The sequence below is a fragment of the Moschus berezovskii genome, chromosome 20 (genome assembly GCF_049115385.1).
Source record: "Moschus berezovskii isolate FMDL1 chromosome 20, NW_MosBer_1.0, whole genome shotgun sequence".
Lineage (NCBI taxonomy): Eukaryota > Metazoa > Chordata > Mammalia > Artiodactyla > Moschidae > Moschus > Moschus berezovskii.
This window is the reverse complement of record NC_142479.1, coordinates 39,398,702-39,420,832: the sequence shown is the minus strand read 5'-3', so window position 1 is coordinate 39,420,832 and position 22,131 is coordinate 39,398,702. Positions and strand designations below refer to the sequence as shown.

Below are 22,131 nucleotides of genomic sequence, written 5' to 3'. Positions count from 1 at the left end.
GGCCCCTCCCTCCCCATGATTGGTTAGCTCTCTGTGTTGTGGGGCGGGGAAAGGAAGAGAGGGGGCGGTGGAACGGTGGGGTGGCGAAGAAAGAGAATCAGTTTGGTTCTGCGCAAGCGTAAATCAGCGACCAGGAGGGGGCGTGAGAGAGGCAAGAGGAGTGTGGAAGCCCTGATGCGCTGGCCAGCGAGAGCTGGGTCGCCAGCCTTGACGCGTGCGCCGTGGCCCTCAGGGCCAGCGCGCAGCGGGCGGGTGCCCGGTGCGCCTGCGCAGTAGGTGGCGGCGGCGGCGGCGGCAGAGGGAGGAGGAGGCCGTGGAGCGGCAGCGGCAGCAGTGGGTCCCGGGACTGAGGCTGCAGCGGGGGCGGCGGCGGGCGGAAGCTGAGGTGACGAAGGCAGCGGCGGCGGCGGCCGTTTTCCTCACGGTGGCGGAGACCAAGGCGGCGGCGGCGGACGGGGAGCGGCCCGGCCCTGGCCCCCTGCTCGTTGGCTGTGGCAGGGCCGCCGTGGGGCCGGCCCGGCTCCCGCCCCCCGCGGCTCCCCCTCCGGCTCCTCCTCCGGGGAGACGCCGGGGACCTGGCCCGGCCCGTAGTCAGAGCGCTACTGCAGCCGCCGCCGGGGGAGTCGGAGGCGGTGGCGGCGCCATGGGCGGCCTGGCTTCGGGGGGGGATGTGGAGCCGGGACTGCCCGTCGAGGTGCGCGGCTCCAACGGGGCCTTCTACAAGGTGAGGCGGCGCGCCGGCCAGGGACGCGGTCTTCAGCCCCCTCCCTCCAGCCAGAGCGGGGAAGAGTGGGGCGGGATCGAGGTTCTGGAGCTAGCCCTGACCCTTAGAACCTTGGACCTACGATCCCACCCGCGGCCCTCCTTGGGGGAGACCTCTGGAAGTTAACCCCTTCTTATTTTTGGCCCCTCTGTTACACCTGCTTTTACCCGCATCTCTGGGAAAGAACATCAGGGCATTATTGTGCTTGGATCGGCGCCCCCGCAGCCCCCAGGAGAGACCCCATTTACCCCAGCGTCTCATTGACTTTTCCTGTCTCTTAATAGAAGGCATACCTTGGATCTTAATCACCTCTTCCCCACAGTCAAGCACGTGGAGAATTCTCTTTATTCTCCCCTATTACCCCCTTGGGAAGGCCGTCCCATATTAGATCTTTCCTCTTCCTCGGAGAGGCCTCTGCCTACTGGCTCTGGAAGACTCACTCCACTTTCATCTTATATTTCTGTTCCCACCCCAAGGAGAAACGGTCAGAAGCTGTTTATGACATTTAGTATCTTTGACCTCAGGAACTCTGGGCTGTATCAGTCTAGTTGTCTCCTAGCCATAAGGAGTCTCTCACAAGTCTCTTTCACAAGTCTCTCTCACCCCACCCCTTTATTTCCAAGTCTAGTTGGTCTGCTCTTCTGCCGGAGGAAGGTTTTGTATCTGTCATCTCACTTTGACCTCATCCATTTAGATCATTCATATAGTTTCTTCATTTTGAGGAGTGTAAGCTTCATACTCCTACTCTATCTAAAACGAGATCTCCTGAGGATTCCTTCTGTTTATCTTTTTCTTAAGGATTTCCACTTCTAGAAGACTTTTGGTCAACTTGCCCAATTCGGAAACCCAATAGTCTATTTATTCTTTTTTTTTTTTAAGAAGAAGAGGACTGTCTTTACATTTTTAATATTTATTTATTTGGCTGTGCAGCATTCAGGATTTTAGTTCCTCAACCAGGGATCAAACACATGCCCCCTGCATTGGGAATGCAGAGTCTTACCCACTGAACTGCCAGGGAATTCCCCTGAATCTATTTTTTAGGACACTTTTTTCCCCCTTCATTTATATTAAGCTAGAGGGAGACCCCTCTTGCCTCTCAGGAAGTTTTCTTTATGCCACTGTTGTTATGTTATTTTGAACCTCTCTGTGCCTTATGCCTGGGATTGTCTCAGAGACTTTCCTGCTTCCTGTCTTGTTCTCTCATTTTGCCCTGAAGAGCAGGAACAGTTACCTTCTCATCCGTTATTTGTGAGGACAAGAGCCCCCTTACCTCCACTTACCCTCAAGCCTTTCCTCCGTAGTAGACCTCTCCACCTTCGTACCCTTGGAAATGACTTTTTCCAACTCCTTCCCTGTGAAGTCATATCTTGCTATAACTGGAAAGGGTCTCATATTAGCCTTTGGAGTAGGTTTCTGCCCCAGCTTCAATTGATAAGTTCAGTGTAGTCATTTTTGACCTACTATAAATGCCTATTCATTCCTGCCTGACTTCCCTTCACCAGATTTCTTTATGTTCTTCAGTGCCTGTGGGTACCCACATCTGTCTTAATTTCTCAATGTAAGTCTGTGACTTTTTATTCTAGTATTTCTGCATAATCCCCCAAAACTACCTATTCCACGACCCAGCTAACATGGAAGAAGGAAGCTCCCAACTTATCCCTTCTTTCATTCTTTTTCTACATACTTTCCTAACTCATGGGACTTTTTTCTCTAGCGTGCCTCCATAGCATTTGTTTTCTTTGGCAAAGTCTCTTTAATTCCTTTCTGATTCTGATAGAGTACAGTTGTCTCTTATATCCTTTCCCCTCAAGCTTGCATTACCTTTGTTGAAATACCCTTTCTCATAAGATTTTAACCTCATTTCCCACAGTATCCTGTCCTTCATCAGGGTCCTTCCTAGCCCCAAGAAAGTGCTTCTTAAGTTGAGTCTGAGATCAAGATATAATGTTTGCTTTTGTTCCAGGAAGCATGGAAAAGATCGGTATCCAGTTCAAATTAACTGTGAGACTGCTGGGAAGGGGCATGTTTCCCTTTCCACATATAAGTGTCCAGTAGAAAGTCTGTCTCTGAATCTTTCTCTTTTCTCCTGTGGCAGTGATAGACTTGATTCAGTGAATTAAAGATAGAATCAGAGAATAGAATTTGGAGTTCAACTAAAAGCCAGGTAATATGGAGTTTGTATTTTGGCCACTTTAGCATTTTCTGCTCCTTGTCTCATTTGAACAACAAAAACATCCTTAAATTCAGTAATCTTTCTTCAACTTTCAGTGCCATATACTTACCGAATCTGACCTTGCTGCTGATTTAATATTCATGACTCAGCAGACTTCATTGTGGTTCAAGGAGTATTTACATTGCTTCTAGAACTCTAAATCTGGGGAGGTTCCTTTCATCCCTCTCAGAATTGGGTCCTGTTGTTTTTCTTCTTACAGGCTAGAACTGAAAATATCAGAAGTTATCTTGTAGCTATCCCATCAACTCTTCCTTTTCTGTCAGAACTTAATGTACATTACTCCTTAAGGTGTACTCTCCCAAGTGAAATATCTGTTCATCTTCCAGGGCACAGCCATCCAACTTTCCAGACCTTACTTGGATATCCTAATACCTACTCCTTTATAGGTGGATATAGCGTCCACCTATAAGCCAAAGCCCATTTGCCATGACTGTTGAATTGAATTGAGTCATCCTTTGGATCTAGGTAGCCTTCTAGAGATTCACTCAACTGCTCTTGCCCTCCCTTGCTTATCTTCTCAGTGAGCGTGGACTGAGCAGAATGAGGAACTCACTTTCTACTACTGGTATCTATGAAGGAAAAAACTGGGATAATATGAGTGGAATTAAGGAGCAGAGAGTGAATTGGAATATGAAATTGAGGAGAAAGCTTGTTTTGGAGAATCTTTGACAAAAAAAGACCTTAGAAGTATAAGAACGAGTGATATTTTGTTGAATTGCTGAGTAATGTGAGGGAAAAGTGCATTTTTTGTGAGTGATTATATCTAGGAGTGGGGAATCTCTTCACAAAAAAGGCAGGCAAGTGATTCTCTTCTATCTTTTCCACAGTGTTTTATCTCATCCCAGAAATGTTTTGAAAATAGCTAACTCTCTCTTTATTAACTGTTTCTAAAGCTTAGAGATAAACATTTTGGATAAAATCAGCTGCAGAGGCTAGATGAAATTTTTAGAGAAATCCAGACAGACCCTTATAAAGGAAGAAAAGAGAGGAAACAGATACAATAGTCATTGTGGGAGGAGGGGAGGAGGACACTTAAAAAAGGAGCTAAGGAAAAAAGAAACGGGGGGTTGAGGGGAAAGGAGTTAAAGGGAAGAACCCAAAAGAGGAGAAGAACTTGGGCAAACAGTGAAAAGTAAAAGTGCCTCAGTTGTGAGTGGAGAAGAGGAGGAGTGAACATTGATGAAGCTGAATTAAGAGTGGGAAAAACATTTCCGAGGAAGGGAATGGCAGAGAAAGCTAAAGCATCGGTATGTAAGGCTAGGCAGGACCAGGAGTCCTGGGCAGTAGTAAGACTCCATAGTGAGATCCTTTCTCAAAAGAAGAGGAAGATGGCTCATATCAAGAGGGAAATTTTAGGTTTAGATTTAAGGAAAGAACAGTGAATTAAGTGTTTATGATTGACCAGTTCTCCCTGAGGTGGGAGTGACACAAGTGTGCATTTTTGGTGTTTTCTTTCCTAAGCTCATATTTTGTTTCTATCTGCAAAGCTTAGGAATAGTTCTTACATATATATGCTTTTTGAAACCCCTAATTTTTTTTAATGCTTTAATGAGGCATAATTGACATACAATGAAGCGTATATATTTAAAGCATAGAATTTGTTTTGACATGTATATAAAATGAACCATCACCACAATTTCTATCATTCCCAAAAGTCTTCCACCAATGTGGTTTCTGTCATTATACATTAGTTTGAATTTTCTGATTTTTGACAGACATGAAAAGGCAGTTACTGGGAAAAGTACAGTCTTTCAACAAATGGTGCTTAAAGAACTGCACATCCATAGGTTAAAAATGAACTTTAATCGTATCTGGCACCATATTAAAAATTTTAACTCAAAATGGATCATAGACCTAAATGTAAAATAAAAACTGTAAAACTTCTAGACAAGGACATAGGAGGAAACTTCTATGGTCTTGGATTAGGTGAAGATTTCATAGATATGAAACCAAAAGAGCAAATTGATAAATTGGACTTTATCAAAATTAGCAAGCCCTAATTTTGAGTATTTGAAAAATAGAAAAGGTAGGAAAACTGGGAACACAGGATTGAACTCATAGCTTTGCCTTCCTCTGTGAAGACAGAGAAAATAGAAGTAGGGAATTCCTTGGCAGTCCAGCGGTTTAGACTTAGTGCTTTCACTGCCTTAGCCAAAAAAAAAGAGAGAAAATAGGTAGACCAGCTATTCAGTCATTCCTGTTGCTGTTCGTTGTCCAGATCTCAAGTATGGGGTCTTCTACATATTTTATTACCCTTTTCAAATTCTTAGCAGTGTCATAGTCTAGCATTAAAAAATCTTACATGTTTGTTTATTTGGCCATACCATGTGACTTGTAGGATTGTAGTTCCCTACCAGGGATTGAACCCTGGTCCACAGCTGTGAAAGTCCTAACCACTGGACCGCCAGGGAATTCCCTCACATCTTTTAAATCCTAATTTTTCTTTCTGTAGGTTGTTTTTGGATTTTGAACTTCTCCAGTGTTCTGACTATTTTCGTATGGCCCAGGCATCAAAGCAGCAAGTTTGCTCAGGTCTCTTGCTGCGTTAGGAGCTAGACCCTTTCTTGGCAGATCCTGATGTCCTCTAGGTGTTCCAGGACAGCCTCACACTGTCTCATGGGATATTCTTAGCTTTGCTGAATGTTGTTGGTATTTTAATTGAACTCTGGCAAGCTGCTCAGTACAGGAGGAGGCAGACAGATAGGGAGGGCCCTGTGGGAGCCATAGGAGACCACTAGTTTCCAGGCTGTTCTGATACAGGTGATGTTTTTCTCTTCTACTTAATTTCTGTCTCATCTTATTTCTGGATTTTGTAACATCTCTGCCCATGCCAGTATTATTTCTTTTCTTGCTGCCTCACCATTTGTATTCTTTCCCCAGTGCAGCTTTCCCTAGCCCGGTTTTTAGATTGCTTGTGTTCCCATCTAAAACTAGTTTTACAAAAAGAAAATAAAAAGGGGAGTGGTTTCTTTGTGGCTCAGTGGTTAGGATTTGGGCTTTCACTGCCATGGCCTTGGGTTCAATCCTTGATTGGGGAACTGTTTCACCAGCCGTGTGATGTGGCCAGAAAAAGAGACCCCAGTTTTGTTGTTTAGTTGCTGACTTGGGTCTGACTGTTTGCAACCCCATGGAGTGTATGTAGCCCCCAGGCTCTGTCCATGGCATTTCCCAAGCAAGAATATTGGAGTGGGTTGCTATTTCCTCCTCATAGGGATCTTCCCCACCCAGGGATTGAACCCACATCTCCTGCTTGGCACGCAGATTCTCTACCACTGAGCCACCAGGGACGCCCAACCACTAGTATAAGATGCTGCAAAGGTGTCTGTCCCTCTAATGGCTGAGGTGGTGGTTAATTGTCTTTTTTTTTTTCTTTTCACTTGGTTCTAAAATCCATTCTAGGGCTTTGTGAAGGATGTCCATGAAGACTCTGTCACCATCTTCTTTGAAAACAAGTAAGACCTTGGGAATAGAAAATCCAGCATACTGGGTCCTAGGAGAGTGGAGAAGGGGCGACTGAGTCCCATGAGGCATGTAATAGGTGGGCAAGAGCCAGGGGTTTGGGTGGATGACTTGTATGGATCCTGGGAGAGGAAATGGTGCTGGTGGGGGTATCTGACTCAGTATTTAGGTTCTAGCAAGAGATGGAAGCCACTGGTATGGAGCAGAGCCTGGAATTTAGCTTCTAATCACAGGGAAGGTGGAAAATGTCCAGTGGAGGAAGTTACCTTTTTCTGAAGAAACAGGCAACCACAGTAGCCTGAATAGCTATCGTATCACATTTTCCCTTGCAGCTGGCAGAGTGAGAGACAGATTCCTTTTGGGGATGTCCGGCTACCACCTCCAGCTGACTATAACAAGGAGATCACAGAAGGGGATGAAGTGGAGGTAAGAGCCTGAAGTCCACTTTTTCTAAACATCACTTTTCCCAGGATTCTGCATCTCCCTTACCCTGATACAGGTATCATAGGCTTCTTACTGCTTGTTTCACTCTCCTTCCTCCATCCAGCTAGGCAGTCTGTGGAGGAGTGAAGTGCAGCAGTTTTCTGTCCATCACCATTGTGATCAATCAAGCCTTTAGGGAGCTTCCCAGTTTCAGGGGATCCACTTTTCTTCCATTTACGATAACAGCATCTGAACTCCAGTGTCTTCTGATTTTAACTAGCAGCTTCTTCCTCTAGTTTCCTTCATCTTGGCCTAGGATGCCTCCCAAGTGTCTTAATGCGCATTCTATTCTTGATGTTTTTAGATGGGCTTCAAGATCTCTTTATTTTCAACTTCTCTTCAGGTTTATTCTCGAGCCAATGAGCAAGAGCCTTGTGGCTGGTGGCTGGCCCGGGTGCGGATGATGAAGGGAGATGTGAGTGACTGATTGTCAAGGTCTTTGGGGAACTGCTGAAACATTTTTGTCAGAGAAAGGTGGGAGATAGAAGCTCATGTTATCCACATCTTATTCTTTCTTTCCTTCTGCCAGTTCTATGTTATTGAATATGCTGCCTGCGATGCCACTTACAATGAGATTGTCACCCTGGAACGGCTTCGGCCAGTTAATCCCAATCCCCTTGCAACCAAAGGCAGCTTCTTCAAGGTTACCATGGCTGTGCCTGAGGATCTGAGAGAGGCGTGAGTGTTTGGGATGTTGGGTGTGGGGGACCCCCTTTATGGTCCTCATCTCTGCACATGTTTGTCCCAGGCCCTGCTCCCAGTGTGATTTGTGTTCCCTTGGCCCTCTAGAGTCCTCTCTACTCCCAGTTCTGTTTCCTCATCTCTGTTCTTTAACTGCAGTCCTTATTTTTCTCAGTTCCTCTCTCTCCCCTGAATGTTCAGCTATACTCTACACTCTGCCCTCTGAGCACTGTTCTTTTTTCTCTGCAGCTGCTCCAATGAAAACGTCCATAAAGAGTTTAAGAAAGCATTGGGAGCAAACTGCATCTTTCTCAACATCACAAATAGTGAGCTCTTCATCCTGGTGAGTTTATTTTGCCTGAACTTCACCTAAGCCCTTCTCCCCTTTTAACTCTTTTGCAAGAAGGGAAGAGCTAAAGTGTGCTTATATTTATTTGTCAGAGAGGACTTTATTGCTCCTGACTCCTGTGGACCCAGGTTAGCCCTACCATTCCTTAGTCTTTCTCATGTATGACCTTAATTTTTTTTCAACCTGAACATCATATTGCAGTTTGGGTCAAGCACCCTTCTTGCATATTTGGACTCTCAGAAACAGTATGATTCTCACTTGTGCTTGCCATGTAAAATCAGTTCCCGTAGGCACCCAGATAGTAGGCCCTTGTGAGACCGATAATGATTTTCTCTTCCTCAACTTTGTTTCTTAAAATCCTGCCCTTTTCCAGAGACTCAGGTGTCCTGATTCCCAGATCCTGACTCTCCTCTAAAACATAGGCAGTTTTTGGTGACTTTTCTGTTGGTTTCTTTTCAGTCAACCATGGAAGCCCCTGTGAAGCGAGCATCCCTGCTGGGTGATATGCATTTTCGAAGCCTGCGCACCAAACTGCTGCTCATGTCGCGCAATGAAGAAGCTACCAAGCACCTCGAGGTAAGTTTGGGCTCCACTTTTTACTGCTAGATGGTATTGTTCTCTTCCCTCCCACCTCATCCTCCACTCATACTCTGTTTACAGAACAGAGGTTAAGGTCTTTCTGGGCCATTAAACCTGGGTCTGCTATTTTATCTCAGACTCCTCTGGATGGCAGAGTTCCATCATGTTTTTAGTGTGAAGGTTTTTTTTTTAAAGCTCTGAGATCCTGTGACCAAGTGAAATTTTACTTGAAAGCACAATGCATAAGACAGATGAATCAGAACAAGTCTGTCTAAAAGTGGAAGAGGGTGTGGGTCTTACCTCCACTGAGTGCCCCCAAATTACTTCTGAGAACCAGACCACTTTGTGAGAGCCATTTGTACACTGGAAAAGATCCCTGGTCTTAGAATCAATCCTGTCTTGCTTTGTCAAATAATTGACCTTTGGCAAATAATTTGATTCCAGTGAGTTTTCTCTTCCTTATCTGTGACAATGAGGTAGTTGAAGGAGAGTGTTTATACAAGGTCTTTTTGAATCCTGACATCTTATGATGGTCAGATTCCCTTAGGAATTATACTGTCCTAAATGAGGTGCACATGTGTATGTATTATTTAACATCCATTTCCTTTTAATCAAGTGAACTGATCTTTATGGGAGCCTGTGCAAATTCTGGCCCATGGTAATATGTACTTCTCCAGGGATGCTCCTCAGGGTGCTACCAGAGCCTTTCCCTTTGCCTGCCCTTGCTCAGGCCTCCCTCTGAGGACTGGTTGAGAAACGAAGTGGTAGCATGGTGTGTCATAGCCTCTTTTTATGCTTTTCTTAAACTCTTGCTTTCTTCTCAACTTTTTGGGTTTTATTTTGGGAGTTTGTATTGGTTTGGTTAAGGTAAATATTCCTTACACTTGCATTTACCATGTGAAAAGTCCTTTTTTTTTTTTAGTATTTATATACAATGCAACATTGTTTATTTATTTATTTTTTGCTATGGGGGCAGCTTTTTTTTTTTTTACTGGAGGCTAATTATTTTACAATATTATATTGGTTGGTTTTGCCATACATTGACATGAATCTGCCCCGGGGAAAAGTCCTTTCTTAAACACCAGTCTTATTTAATCCTCTTGTTAGTCTGGGAATGGGGCAGGTCAGGTGTAATCATTTAGTGGATAACAACAGAGGCACAGAGAGTATGTTTTGTTTGGGATCATACAACCGGATAGTGTTAGAGCCAAATCCAGAACTTTGATGGCTCCTAGCCCAAACCCTGCCATCATTACCTTCCCTGCCCACCAAGTCATTGGTACTAAGAAGGTAGGAATGGAATGAAGCATTCTTAAATTCTCCACACAGGTCCTGGTGGTCAGTGGACTTCCAGATAGTTCTGGCTTTCTTTCACAGTCTTTTCTTATTGAAGTTATGCAAAGTGTCAGATTCCTGGGACAGGTATCTGAAATTTCACCATGATTCCTATAGGTCAGTGTCTTTTTTTCTTTCAGACAAGTAAGCAGCTGGCGGCAGCTTTCCAAGAGGAGTTCACAGTGCGAGAGGACCTGATGGGACTAGCAATTGGGACTCATGGTGCCAACATCCAGCAGGCCCGAAAAGTACCTGGGGTGACTGCCATTGAATTGGGTGAAGAGACCTGCACTTTCCGCATCTATGGGGAGGTCAGCAAAAGATACCTGTCATCTAAGTCCCTTCGGGGATAGAGAGAAGAGTGTGTGAAATATAAAGGAAGTCTGTTATGTTCACCTCCCTCCCCCTTTTTATTTTTTTAATGTGTGTACCTTTTTTTTTTTTTTAAACTGGAGTATAGTTGCTTCCTCCCTCCCAGACTTTGGTGGCAGCACATTTTCCCAAAGACAGAGAGTGGCAGGAAGATCACTGTTTGAGATCCAGGTCCTCTGTTTTATTAATAACTCCCCATTCTCTTAGACTCCTGAAGCATGCCGACAGGCCCGGAGCTATCTTGAGTTTTCTGAGGACTCCGTGCAAGTGCCCAGGAACCTGGTTGGTGAGTTGAGGTTGTGTATGTATATAAGAGAACATGTTGGGAGCCAGATGTGAGATGCTCTAAAGTGATTCTGCCTTCGTACCTCCTGATGAACTTCATTTCACGAGGACAGACCAAACAGTCTGTAGTTGGAGTGACAAAAATGGGAGAACTAATTTCTAGGGATTGTGGTATTTTGTCCTGTGAAAACACACTAGAAGCCTAGAAGCAGGAGATTCATTAAACAAAATTCTTTCATAGAAGCTGGAAAACTGTTTTTGCTCTTTTTTCTTTCCTTAAAAAAAAAAAAAAAGCCTAACTCCTCCTTTACCTATTCAGGCAAAGTGATTGGAAAGAACGGGAAAGTGATCCAGGAGATTGTGGATAAATCTGGTGTGGTGAGGGTTCGAGTTGAAGGTGATAATGACAAGAAGAACCCCAGGGAAGAGGTATGTGACAACTACACCTAGAGATTGGTTTCAGAGTAGATGTGATTGTTCTCCAAGCCATTCTCTTGAGGGCTGGGATATCTAGGGGATGGGGCATGGGAACTTTGGTTTTTCCTAGTAAATGGAGAGCCCAGAAAGATTCCTTTTGGGTAGGCTTCTCTAGAAGACAAGGTGGACTTAATATTTGATTTGAGTCTGTTTTTAATCCATGTGTCCTTTGCTCTCCAGGGCATGGTTCCTTTCATATTTGTTGGCACCCGAGAAAACATCAGTAATGCTCAGGCTCTGCTGGAGTACCACCTCTCCTACCTACAGGTACCCGAGCCAGGAGCCTGGGAGAGGAAAGACCCATGTGTACAGGGGACTGAGGAGCATGCTGGATGGAGTTAAAAGTGGTGGTTTCCAGTTTGTTCTCTGAGTAGAATAGAAACTGTTAGGTGGAAAATTGGGGCTGTGGAGTTGGAACCCATCATTTTCCCTGTTTTAAGCCTTGTTGTGTTCCTGAGAGTTCAGGTCCCTAGGGACAGTTGGGGCAGAGAAGCGTGAAGAGAGACTATTGATCTTACACTCACTTCTCCTTCCTTGTTTTTCTCCATCTTCTACCCAACCAGGAGGTGGAGCAGCTCCGCTTGGAGAGGCTGCAGATTGATGAGCAGCTTCGGCAGATTGGGCTGGGCTTTCGGCCTCCTGGAAGTGGGCGGGGCAGTGGCAGCAGTGACAAGGCTGGATATACCACTGATGAGAGCTCCTCCTCTTCCCTTCATACCACACGAACCTATGGGGGCAGCTATGGGGGCCGGGGCCGGGGCCGGAGGACAGGCGGTCCTGCCTATGGTGAGACAGCTATGGGAGTAGAGGGTGAGCAGTGGTGGGATGTGGGAGGCAGAGGTCTGGGTGGAAGCTTGAGGAAAGGGTGATTGAGAAGATGAAGTGATTGGCTGAGGGACTAAGGAGTGAGAGGGAGAATTTTCCAGCTTGGGGGTGGGGATGGATCCTGGGATAGGGTGAGAGATCCTGTTTGAACACCACTATGTTCTTCAGGCCCCAACTCAGACCTATCCACAGCTTCTGAGACGGAGTCAGAGAAGAGGGAGGAGCCCACCCGAGCTGGGCCTGGAGACCGGGATCCCCCGACCCGGGGGGAAGAAAGCCGGAGGCGTCCGATAGGAGGCCGGGGTAGGGGACCCCCACCTGCCCCCCGGCCCACCTCAAGATACAACTCTTCGTCGATTAGCTCAGGTACCAGAAGCAGACAGCTGGGCTCATGAATATGGGCCAAAAAGAAAGATGGTGGACACCTGACTCCCAACTCCTTCTTCCTCCAACCAGTGCTGAAGGACCCAGACAGTAATCCCTACAGCCTACTGGACACATCCGAACCAGAGCCCCCAGTTGATTCAGAGCCTGGGGAACCACCCCCAGCAAGTGCCAGACGCCGCCGCTCCCGCCGCCGCCGCACCGATGAAGATAGGACTGTCATGGATGGAGGCCTAGAATCTGACGGGCCCAGCATGACAGAGAATGGCCTGGGTAAGGGGTGTATGAGGGTTTGAAAACTTACAACTGGGCAAGAATTGAGGGGGTGGGAGATTGATACACAGTTCTCATTTTCCCCTGCCCCACAGAAGATGAGTCAAGACCCCAGCGTCGTAATCGAAGCCGCCGCCGCCGTAACCGTGGTAACCGGACTGATGGATCTATCAGTGGAGATCGTCAGCCAGGTGAGCTAACACTGGATTCCAGCAGACTGCCTCAGAGAACAGGATGCCTCCTATTCTGTGGAAACTAGGGGTTTGGGTTCAGTGGGTGTCTAGGGGCTGGATACCTGGGTTCCTTCTGAAACTTGATCCTCTGTCTTCCCCAGTGACTGTGGCTGACTATATCTCCCGAGCAAAGTCTCAGAGCCGCCAGCGGCCACCCCTGGAACGCACTAAACCTTCAGAGGATTCTCTTTCAGGGCAGAAGGTAGGCAAGGAAGAAATAGTTTACCCCACTCACTTTTGTGTTGTTCTGGAGTAGGGGACACATGAAAATTCACTAAGAAATCTCTTGTGAAATTGCAGGGAAGGCAGCTGGAGTTTAGGCTGCATGTAGAGTAGTTTGTATAGAAGAGAAAGGGCTGTTTGGTTCATATTTTCTGGATCCCAGTAAAAGTGACTACTGGCAACCAATCCCTGGGTTCCACCGATGCCTGGAGCTCTTAGGTGGTAGAGAATGGCATTACCTGAATTTCTACTGACCTCCTTTCCTTCCTCTCCATTTTGTTTCCCACTCTCCCTTCAGGGTGACTCTGTCAGCAAGCTTCCTAAGGGCCCCTCAGAGAATGGGGAGCTCTCCGCCCCCCTGGAGTTGGGTAGTTTGGTGAATGGGGTTTCATAAACCCTCCAGCCCGCATCCCTCCCTTCTCCATCTCGCTTGCTGCCCAACACCAATGGCCCTCACAGGCCCGACTGACCTGCGCTGGAGCTGCTCTTATCTAGGGGGGAGGGGGGTGGCACAGCAGCTTGGGTCCCCCCCAGCCTCCAGGAGCTAGTGGAGGGGTGTGTAACAGGGTCCTACCCCCTCCCTCTTGTCCACCCTACCCCCCGGATGAGGGGAGCCTCTCTCCTTCCCCATCAGACTGGATGTGCCTTTATCCTCTAATGCCCCAATCTCTCTCTGAACACCCCCATTCTCCGCCTGTTGGTGCGGGGTGCTCCTTGACCCACCCAGATTTGACAGTTCAGGGGGGCTCCCCTGCTATCCCTCCTCCCATCCTGTACCCCCCATTTCTGGGGCCTCATCACTGTGGAAGACGGGGATAGTAAGGGTATAAGTGGGTGGGAGGCATGGGGAAGGTTTTGGAGTAGAACCAGGGGTGTGTATGAAGGGGGGTGACAAGGTCCCCCAGGGGAGGGGGGGACCAACCTTGTCTGGTGGATGAGAAGGCGTATTTATTTTTCACTGTACAGTATTTAAAAAGAGAATAAAAAAATCCAAATGGCTCTCTGGTTCCTGTACCTTCCTTGTGCCCAGTTTGGTCCATCTGTTTCTATAGGAGTGACCTGCCCTGGCCCTTGTTTCCTGTATCACCACACCTGGCTTCTCTAGCATTCCAGAGATGGTCTACGTCTGGGAATTTCTGACATTCCTGAATTCCCCAGGCCCAGGTACCCTCCTGGTCTAGAGAAAAGCAGCTGGTACCTTACTGCTTCTCCCCTCCCCCAGGTTTGCTGGTAGAGGGAGTTAGGCCACTCCTATACCCTGAGTCACAGCGGGCTAGGTAGGGCTGCTCAGAGCTGGAGCTGTTCCTGCTAAAAGCTGAGAGCCAAGGCAGGCTGCTTAATCCGATTACTTGAGGCCTGGGGCTTGGGCTGGGCCTTGGGGAGCAGGGTTCCCTCAAGACAGCCCCTGGAACCTAGGTGTCGAGCCCTCATTCCTGCTGGTACTCTGCTCTGGATCCAGGCTTCCTCTCCAGCATCCATATCACTGATCTCTCAGCCTTGGTTCTTCCTGGGCTTCCTTGCTCCCTGCCTCCCAACTCTGAAGTTGAGAGAGAAAACATGTGGAGAAATCTAGGTTTGGGGGCGATAGTGGTGAGTGTTTAAATTTCTCACCTGGCAAGGGGTTGTATCACCACCCAAGCACCTGCTGGGATGACTCAGGAAACAAAAATTGCCTGCCTGCCTCCTGAGTGCCTGACTTTTCTGCCCCCGGGCTGGTCAGGGGTTCGAGTTGTAGGCACCAGAAAAAGGTTTGGGTTAGTGGGTTGGGTGTTCCCACCTTCTTCCCAGCACAACTCTGACCCTGAGGGCTCTTGATCCCATTGTGCAAAGATATTGACTTTAAATCGCTGTGCTTAAGAAGGGAGGGGTAGAAGTTCAGGCTATTGGGGCTGGAAGGTCTGACTTCTGGGTCTTGGGTGGAGAGGGGGTGTGGTCCCCTGGGGGGAGTGTTGGGGGCTGGGAAGTACGGGACACCTGGGTTGGCCTAAGGGAGGGGGATGTTGGCGCCCTTAAGGAGGCGCGGTCGGCTGGGAGGGAGTGGGGAGGAGCCAGTCATTAAAAGCTGTTCCCCAGCCTGGCCCACCCGCCAGCCACAGACGCTGAGACCAGGTGAGAGAGGGCCGTGGCACCTGGGCTACGCCGCCTGACCGCTGCGAGACCCCCGATCGCAGAGGTTTACCGCCTTCACTGAAGCCGGGCCCTTGGCGGGCAGCGGGCAAGGGGAGCCAGACTGGGTCGCCGGGAACCTCGCAGCCACAAGGAAAGAGCACAGCCTGTACAGGAGCGGGTACCAGGCAGCGGTTTTTGCGCAGGACTCCCCAGAAGTGCCGGATTGGTTGGAAGTACGGGCTCCATTATAAGGACTCTGAACTTGGGGACGGTTTATACCTTTAAAGCACACGAGTTTCTCTGTAACGACTCCGGATTAGAAAGACACTTAGGATACCGGGTTTGGGGATCAACGTTTCACTTTGGAGGGGAGGGCGTTTCTACACGCCCTCTGAAGGCTTCCCTTCGCCCCCCCCCCCAATGGCGGTACCGGGCTCCTCACACGACCAGGCCTGGAACCTGAACCCTCCCATTCCCACGGCCCATACCTCCTCGTCCTTGGGTCCCCAGGAGCGGGAGGGCGCCGGGAGCCCAGTTGTCTCCAGGGGGCTTCCCTTGGAGAAGGTCAAACGGCCCATGAACGCGTTCATGGTGTGGAGCTCCGCCCAGCGCCGCCAGATGGCGCAGCAGAACCCGAAGATGCACAACTCGGAGATCTCCAAGCGCCTGGGCGCGCAGTGGAAGCTGCTGGGCGAGGATGAGAAGCGGCCCTTCGTGGAGGAAGCTAAGCGGCTCCGAGCCCGGCACCTGCGCGACTACCCAGACTACAAGTACAGGCCCCGGCGCAAGACCAAGAGCGCGGGCGCCGGGTCGCCCCACTTCAGCCAGGGAAGCGGCGGCGTGGCTGGCGGCGGGCCAGTCTGGGGGCCTGGATATGCAGCCAACCAGGGGAGCAGAGGCTTTGGGTACCAGCCCCCCAACTATTCGACAGCCTACCTTCCTGGCAGTTATGGGTGAGTACCCGGGGAACAGGATGACAGAAACGTGTGCCCCTGTCCTAGAGCCTGGGTTGGGGCAGATATCAGAGAGCCTGGCTGGCAGGGGTCCTAAGCCCACCCAAGTGGGGACACTCATGGAGGAGTTTCGAGGGTGCCCGATGAAGGGTGGGAGACTTAGGGGGAGCCAGGGTCTTTATCCCATCAGAGTCTGTTGGTGGTGACACCACAGGAGCAGCAACCTGGATGTGACTCTGTTCTAGTTACCTGAACTTCCCGTCCTTCCCCACCCCCACCCCGCCCGGGCCCCCGCTTCTGGCCCTCGTGTGACCCAGCTTCCTCTCCCAGCCCCGGGGCAAGGACAGGCCAAGCCCAACTCTACCCCTTCCTGGCCCGCCGCCCCAAAAGAGGAAAACAGGCGCGCAGCACGCAAGCTCGCACTTGAGCGTGCCCCAACATGGTTGCGGCGGTGGTGCAGCTCTAAGCCATCCTGGGGTTCCCTTCCCTACCATTGGTACTCTGGGGGGTCCGGATAGCCAAGGATGGATGGGCGGGTGATTAGTTTTGTCTGTGCAGAACTGGTCAGAACTACCCCCACATGCAAGTCGGGGACCCTACTCAGCACCTCCAACCCAGGGAGCAAATGCCTTCTAACCACAGTGTTTTTCTTTGCAGCTCTTCCCACTGTAAACCGGAGGGCCCCTTGCCGTGCTCTCTCCCTCAGAGTAACCCAAGGCTCCAGGGGGAGCTACTCCCTGCTTACAGCCCCTACCCACCCCCAGGCTCTCCCCCTCTGTACAACCCACCCCTCTCAGGGACCCCCTTGCCCCTAACCCACCTCTAACCCTCACAGACGTGGACCACCCAGAAAGGTTTCCAGTCTCCTTTTCTACGTTTCTACCCAGAACGCCACCACCCCTACTCCCAGGCTGCAAATCCTTTAGAATTGTGTTGGACCACAGTTCAGAGATAAGCAGTACTCCTCAAACCCCAGAAAGCTAGGGGGAACAACACCTACAGATTTTTTTTGTAGGCTGAATAGAGTTTTGTACAATTAAACTATGTCTCTGAGTCTTTATTGTTCCATCTCTGTTCCCCTTTACTGCAGCACGAACCAGCAGTCTCCACTCCCTTCCGCCTGGACCTGCCAGAGCAGGAACCTCCTCACCCCACCCTGGGGCCCTGCCTGAGTCATTCTTCTGTCCCCCTCCCCCCCCACCAAGCACTGGGGTCCAGGAGACAGTCTGAGCCAGGCTGGGGGAGGAAGGAAACCATTAGCACCTGGTCCCTTCCACTGTCCCTTCAGGGTCAGAAGGGAAGTGGGGAAATGGGGAGGAGAGGGTAAGACTTTTGCCCAGAATAGATTAACTAGCTAGAAACTTCTGCTCAAGGAAGAATTTCAGCCAAATGTTGACATGAATCCAGAGCATATACACAGGACAGCACACAATGTTAAAATGTCAGCCTGAAAAATCTACCCCATCCTTTCTAAGGATCTGGGCCAATCAAAGTTGCAACTGCAGAAGAATGGGGCATGGTTAAAAGTCACACCAGCAAACTGATCCAGATGGGAAGGACCCACGGTGGGGTGGATGAATGGAAACATGGAATGGACTCAGAGAGTTGACTCAACTCTACTGCTTTTTCTTCTTGTGGGGAGCCTTGGCATTCCAGTAGAACAGGACCTGGGCAGCGATGAGGCCATTGCAGAGAGAAGAGACTACAAAGGTTCCAGCCATGAGGGGGTCTCCAGTTTCCTGGGTGAGAGACACAGGGTCACTTAAGCATAGTGAGAAAGCGTTCCAAAAGAGGCAGCTTGAAGTCCTCGGGCAGGTAGAGGTAAGGTGAAGTTATGGTGCCCTCTAGAGGGGAGGAGGTGCACTCACCTGAATGGAGGTGAAAATTCTGGCCAGGGACCCTCCAAAGAGCAGAAACACTGTGATGGCTGAGAGCTGGCCTGTGTGCCCATTGCGGTAGTTGGTGGCTGCCTGGAGCAGCTAAGGGAAGAGTTGAGACATCCTTTGTCCTGTTATCTAACTCATTCCATGTTTCCATGTCATTTCTCTATTCTCAGTCCCACCCACTGCAAACTGTGGGTTTCTCCTCCACTCTTTACCCTGCCCCCTTCCCAACATCCTCTCCCTTGTTCCCAGCACCCACCCTTCCCACCACCACAGAAGGCATATTGGAGGCCTGGAGCAGGATGACTACAGCCTGGGGCGTCAGTGGTGAAAGCAGCACCAGCAGGACCAGGGCGTAGCAAGCTAGGAGAGCAACACCTGGGAGACAGGGAAATAAGGAATCCTTGTCAACTTCTGAGTTCCCTGGCTTCCCCAAGCCTGCCTTCCCAGCAAGGCTCCTGAGAGCTGGCAGCCAGCTTGTGGGTCAATCCTCATCACCTTTCACAGTCTGTCCTCTGTAGTGCAGGACCAAGAAGGCGATGGTGATTGTCTGGAGCATCAGGAACAGGGCTTCACCCCAAGAGCTGCAGAGTCAAGAGTTGGGAGGAAGAAAGGCGGGCCTGGAAGAGGCAGGGAAAGCCTCCAGAGCCCATCCATCTTGGGGACACAATTCTCTGATTATTCTCTATCCGCCACAGCCCTACTGGTCCCTTACCTCCTGCCTCCCAGCAGCCCCCATGCAGTTGATTCAGGACTGGAAACTGGGTGTTCTTGGGTTGCTCACCTCCTCTCATCATCACCATAGATGATAACCAGAGTTCCAGACAAATTTAAGCCTTCCTGCCCTTTTACCTCCCTCCCTCTAACCCCACTAGAGTTGTGAGCATTTACCCTTGGAGATAAACAGCAGGGCCCCTCACCTGAAGGGAAAGTTATTGGTGATGCTGTAGACCATGGTCCCAGTCAATGCCACTAGCTCTAGCATTACCGACTGAAGACTCAATCCTTCGGCACTCTTGGCTCCCAGTATTTTAAACACTTGGGGTAGTTTTACTGGGAAAAGAGGATGAGAAGGGCAGGGCTGAGGAGCTGACATCCCTTGGGTGCACAGCACAACAGCTACAGAACAGACCTGGAGGCATGTTAACCCCACTTCTAGTTAAGGGACCCATTCAGTTTATGTTATCTCAGCACTCTACCCGCCTCCCAGCAGCAGGAATTGAAGATGATAAGAAACATACCCAGAAGTGAGCCAGCCACAATGCCCAGCCCCAGGCCTTTGCTGAGGAGAATCTTGAGGCAGGGAACTAAGAAGAGAAATTAAGTAGAGATGAGACCTCTGGAACCCAGGCCAGGACTTGCAGGCCTAAAAGCTTTAAGTGCTTTAAGATCTTGACATACCCATAAAAGGAAATCTTGGGTGGTCTGAAAGCAGGTGGAAAAGGCCTAGTTCTTCCTACTCCAAATCATATCACGTTCAGACAAGGTGACTCTCCAAAACACCTTTTACCTTTTCTTTCCTCTAACCGACTCTTCTGTTCCCTGCCCATCCCACCTAAACTCCATCTGACTTCCAAGGCTCTCCACTGCTTCCTTGTGTAGAGCTAAGCAAGGCCCAAGAGTCCTTTGATCCTTTATTCCCCGCCTGTGAGCAAGTAGGCAATCCACACGTCGTTTCTCTCCAAGGATAGGTTTCCTTTATATCGCTCATTCTCGAACACTGTCCCTGGCCCCTACTCAGGAACTTCCACGGTCTGCTTTTATGTCCTAGCTACCAACATCTTCTCTAGCCTGCAAGTCCACCCCCAACGTGTTTGCCAAAGTGGTAGTCTGACTATCATGGGTCATGAACGCAGCTAAAACATTGTCCCGGAAGAACAGAGGGGTACCAAAAAACTGACGGGGGTGGACTGTGAAGGCTTTCCTAAAGGTCTGATGTCAGAGGCGGGTTTTGGCTGTGGAGTTGCCTAGCAGATAGAAAAAGGTAGCCAGACAAATTAATTCCAAAATTACACCGTGAGCAAAAGTGGAGGCTGGGAGTGAAGCCATCCATTAGGATGGCAGGAGCCTTGGGGGTGCCACAGAATGCCTTGATTCATAAGAGGCTTTGAATCATTTGTAACATTGCTCCTGAAGGTGTACAGATCTATTAGATGTTAGAACGATCTAATCAGATCTTAAACTGTGTTTTGTAAAATTTGAGTCTTTCCGTCTTTCACTGGTCGCTAAAGCAAAGCATTCCCACCTGGGGACTCCCCCTCTCGCCCAAATATGGAGTCCTCATTCTACGGAGCCCGAGACACTTCCGCCCCTCTCAGACACGACTTCCGCCCGGAATGCCGAGGCAATAGTCACGGCCGTCACTTAGTCCGCACTCACGGCCCCTTTACGGCCGGAGAGCGCTGGAGCAATACTCTGACCCGATGCCAAATAAAACTTACCATGAAGCAAGTCCCACTGGACGAAAATCTGGTCGTAGCATTTCTCAGGTAAAAGAAGCGGCACCAGCACCCGTTTAAGTGGCCCGTCTACCTCGGCCGCCATATTGCAAAGCTAACTTCCGCCAGCTCCTCAAACCGCCATTGACCGACGGTGCGCACGCGCGCTCCGAGCGCTCCGCCTCCCGCCTTCCCGCCACTAAGGAGGACCGCGCCCCGCCTCCCGCCCCAGCTCTTCCTTACGCCGTCACACCTTCGTTAACGTAAAATAGCTCTCGCCTGGAAACCACGTTTTTGGACGCTCCCTCCCTGCTGCTCGAATTTTTTAAAGCGTGCCAAAGCTGTACGCCTGCGCAGTTCCATTTTTCGAGCCTTTGTTTACGCAGTAAGATTTATCCTCCTTCCTTTCTCCGCTCCTCCTGCTCGGCGCCATCTTGTCTTCTTCCAGCTTACTACATTGTTCGAAGTTGAGAGAGAAGGGGCGTGAGTCTCCAAAATGGCGTTGGGTGTGGGCGGTGTAGCTTTCCACCTCCTGTATTCTCGGTATCTTCAGAGGACATGGCGCCGATGGGAACGAGACCGCCTGAGCCAGGCCGCTCACCTTAGGCGCAAGGCCCATGCTTCTCCCTCCTCAGGTTCGCCTGCTGCTGCTAAGTCACTTCAGTCGTGTCCGACTCTGTGCGACCCCATAGACGGCAGCCCACCAGGCTCCCCCTTCCCTGGGCTTCTCCAGGCAAGAACACTGGAGTGAGTTGCCATTTCCTAGGCCTTGGCAAATGGGTGCGCTGGGCCAGGACAATGAAGCAGAGGAAGGGGTGGTGGGGAAGGAGAGCCTGGTTTCGGGAGGTGGCAGCGTCCCTAGCTCCATAGCGGCCCAGTCCTGGCCGCTTCTGTGAAACGAAGGCCCTGGGGTTCCCTTTCACCCCACTGGCCCGAGGGCGCCACCTCTGGGCCAAGGCCCCCTCCGGCCTCCTGTGACCACGTACTGAGCCAGAATTTGGGCCAGACGGAGGCGCCCTAGCATCTTGCCTTGGGGCATCTCAAGACTATCCAGCAGTAGCGAGGCCTTCTGCCACCCAGTGCCAGGACACCAAGTCTTGGTGGAGATGGCACTGGTCATCGCGCTCTGGTGGCAGGGCACTGCTGGGAGTACACCTTTCAGTGACCCCTGCGCCACAGTCTGCAGGGTCTTACGAGGTGTCGCAAGGCGGTCGTGTTTGCTGGGTCTCAACCACGTGCTCCCCTCAAAAGGGGTGGGTCGGCCGATCTCGGTGGCTGCTTTCTGTAGCCTTACAAGACTCCTACAGTTGCAAGGGCCCCGGTGCTCACAGGGCGATGAACTGTAAAGGGGAAGTTAGCACTCCCTGGTCTGGTCGTTCAGGCTAGGGCCGTCGGAAAGATCCTTTTTAGAATCCACACTGGAGCTGTCCTAGGGGTGCCACCCACCACCACTAGGGGGCACCACCACCAGGGACTGTGGGTTGCCCAGGAGCATAGAGGATATTTTATGGAAGTCAGAGTATGCATTGCTCCTGTGGTTGATGAAAATCCTTTGCAGGTGATAGGAGCATCCCAAATACAGCCAGAGTTTAATCTGGGCTGTTCGCTAGCCCGGACACAGTGGGTAGGGCAGGGCATTTGACAGGCTGCTGGGATGGGTGGCTCCCTTGGTTTGGAGGAGAGGTAACTGGAGCAGCCAGAGACCCCGGGAAAAGAGGAGCAAGGGAGGCAAGGCCAGTTTGACAACAGCTGTGCTAGACTTTGAAGGAGGAATCCATGAGGGCATTGCACCACA

The 22,131-nt window shown here is 50.0% G+C and overlaps 3 protein-coding genes across 6 annotated transcripts; 2 read left to right on the top strand and 1 right to left on the bottom strand.

Moving 5' to 3' along the window:
- The first annotated feature begins 259 nt into the window (after positions 1-259).
- On the top strand, positions 260-14,636 carry FXR2 (FMR1 autosomal homolog 2). Of its 4 annotated transcripts, none has more exons than XM_055405809.2 (17): positions 260-724; positions 6,396-6,448; positions 6,788-6,881; positions 7,282-7,353; positions 7,468-7,616; positions 7,869-7,962; positions 8,428-8,544; positions 10,023-10,193; positions 10,462-10,540; positions 10,859-10,968; positions 11,197-11,283; positions 11,580-11,802; positions 12,034-12,207; positions 12,298-12,498; positions 12,594-12,689; positions 12,833-12,933; positions 13,252-13,952. In XM_055405809.2, exons 1-17 carry the CDS (start codon positions 644-646, stop codon positions 13,345-13,347), a joined length of 1,998 nt encoding a protein of 665 aa, XP_055261784.2. In that variant the 5' UTR covers positions 260-643; the 3' UTR covers positions 13,348-13,952. The 4 variants fall into 4 exon arrangements, with proteins under 4 accessions (XP_055261784.2, XP_055261779.2, XP_055261793.2 ...); XM_055405804.2 differs by having other exon boundaries at positions 11,580-11,826; XM_055405818.2 differs by lacking the exon at positions 13,252-13,952 and adding an exon at positions 14,006-14,636 and having other exon boundaries at positions 261-724; positions 12,010-12,207.
- An 838-nt stretch (positions 14,637-15,474) lies between these two features.
- On the top strand, positions 15,475-17,056 carry SOX15 (SRY-box transcription factor 15). The gene is made up of 2 exons (XM_055406010.2): positions 15,475-16,015; positions 16,673-17,056. Exons 1-2 carry the CDS (start codon positions 15,483-15,485, stop codon positions 16,839-16,841), a joined length of 702 nt encoding a protein of 233 aa, XP_055261985.1. The 5' UTR covers positions 15,475-15,482; the 3' UTR covers positions 16,842-17,056.
- Position 17,057: 1 nt separating this feature from the next.
- MPDU1 (mannose-P-dolichol utilization defect 1) lies at positions 17,058-20,493 on the bottom strand. Its single transcript, XM_055405997.2, has 7 exons — positions 20,340-20,493; positions 19,140-19,205; positions 18,819-18,951; positions 18,397-18,482; positions 18,158-18,276; positions 17,884-17,994; positions 17,058-17,754 (listed from the first exon to the last, which is right to left on the bottom strand). Exons 1-7 carry the CDS (start codon positions 20,440-20,442, stop codon positions 17,632-17,634), a joined length of 741 nt encoding a protein of 246 aa, XP_055261972.1. The 5' UTR covers positions 20,443-20,493; the 3' UTR covers positions 17,058-17,631.
- Between the last annotated feature and the right edge of the window lie 1,638 nt (positions 20,494-22,131).

Coding starts and splice junctions, on each gene's coding strand:
- FXR2 (XM_055405804.2), top strand. CDS start 644: ATGGGCGGCCTGGCTTCGGGGGGGGATGTGGAGCCGGGACTGCCCGTC. Junction 6,449..6,787: donor ACCATCTTCTTTGAAAACAA/GTAAGACCTTGG, acceptor TTTCCCTTGCAG/CTGGCAGAGTGAGAGACAGA. Junction 10,969..11,196: donor AGAAGAACCCCAGGGAAGAG/GTATGTGACAAC, acceptor TTTGCTCTCCAG/GGCATGGTTCCTTTCATATT.
- SOX15 (XM_055406010.2), top strand. CDS start 15,483: ATGGCGGTACCGGGCTCCTCACACGACCAGGCCTGGAACCTGAACCCT. Junction 16,016..16,672: donor TACCTTCCTGGCAGTTATGG/GTGAGTACCCGG, acceptor TTTTCTTTGCAG/CTCTTCCCACTGTAAACCGG.
- MPDU1 (XM_055405997.2), bottom strand. CDS start 20,442: ATGGCGGCCGAGGTAGACGGGCCACTTAAACGGGTGCTGGTGCCGCTT. Junction 18,952..19,139: donor TGTGGCTGGCTCACTTCTGG/GTATGTTTCTTA, acceptor CTCTTTTCCCAG/TAAAACTACCCCAAGTGTTT. Junction 18,277..18,396: donor CAGAGGACAGACTGTGAAAG/GTGATGAGGATT, acceptor CCTGTCTCCCAG/GTGTTGCTCTCCTAGCTTGC.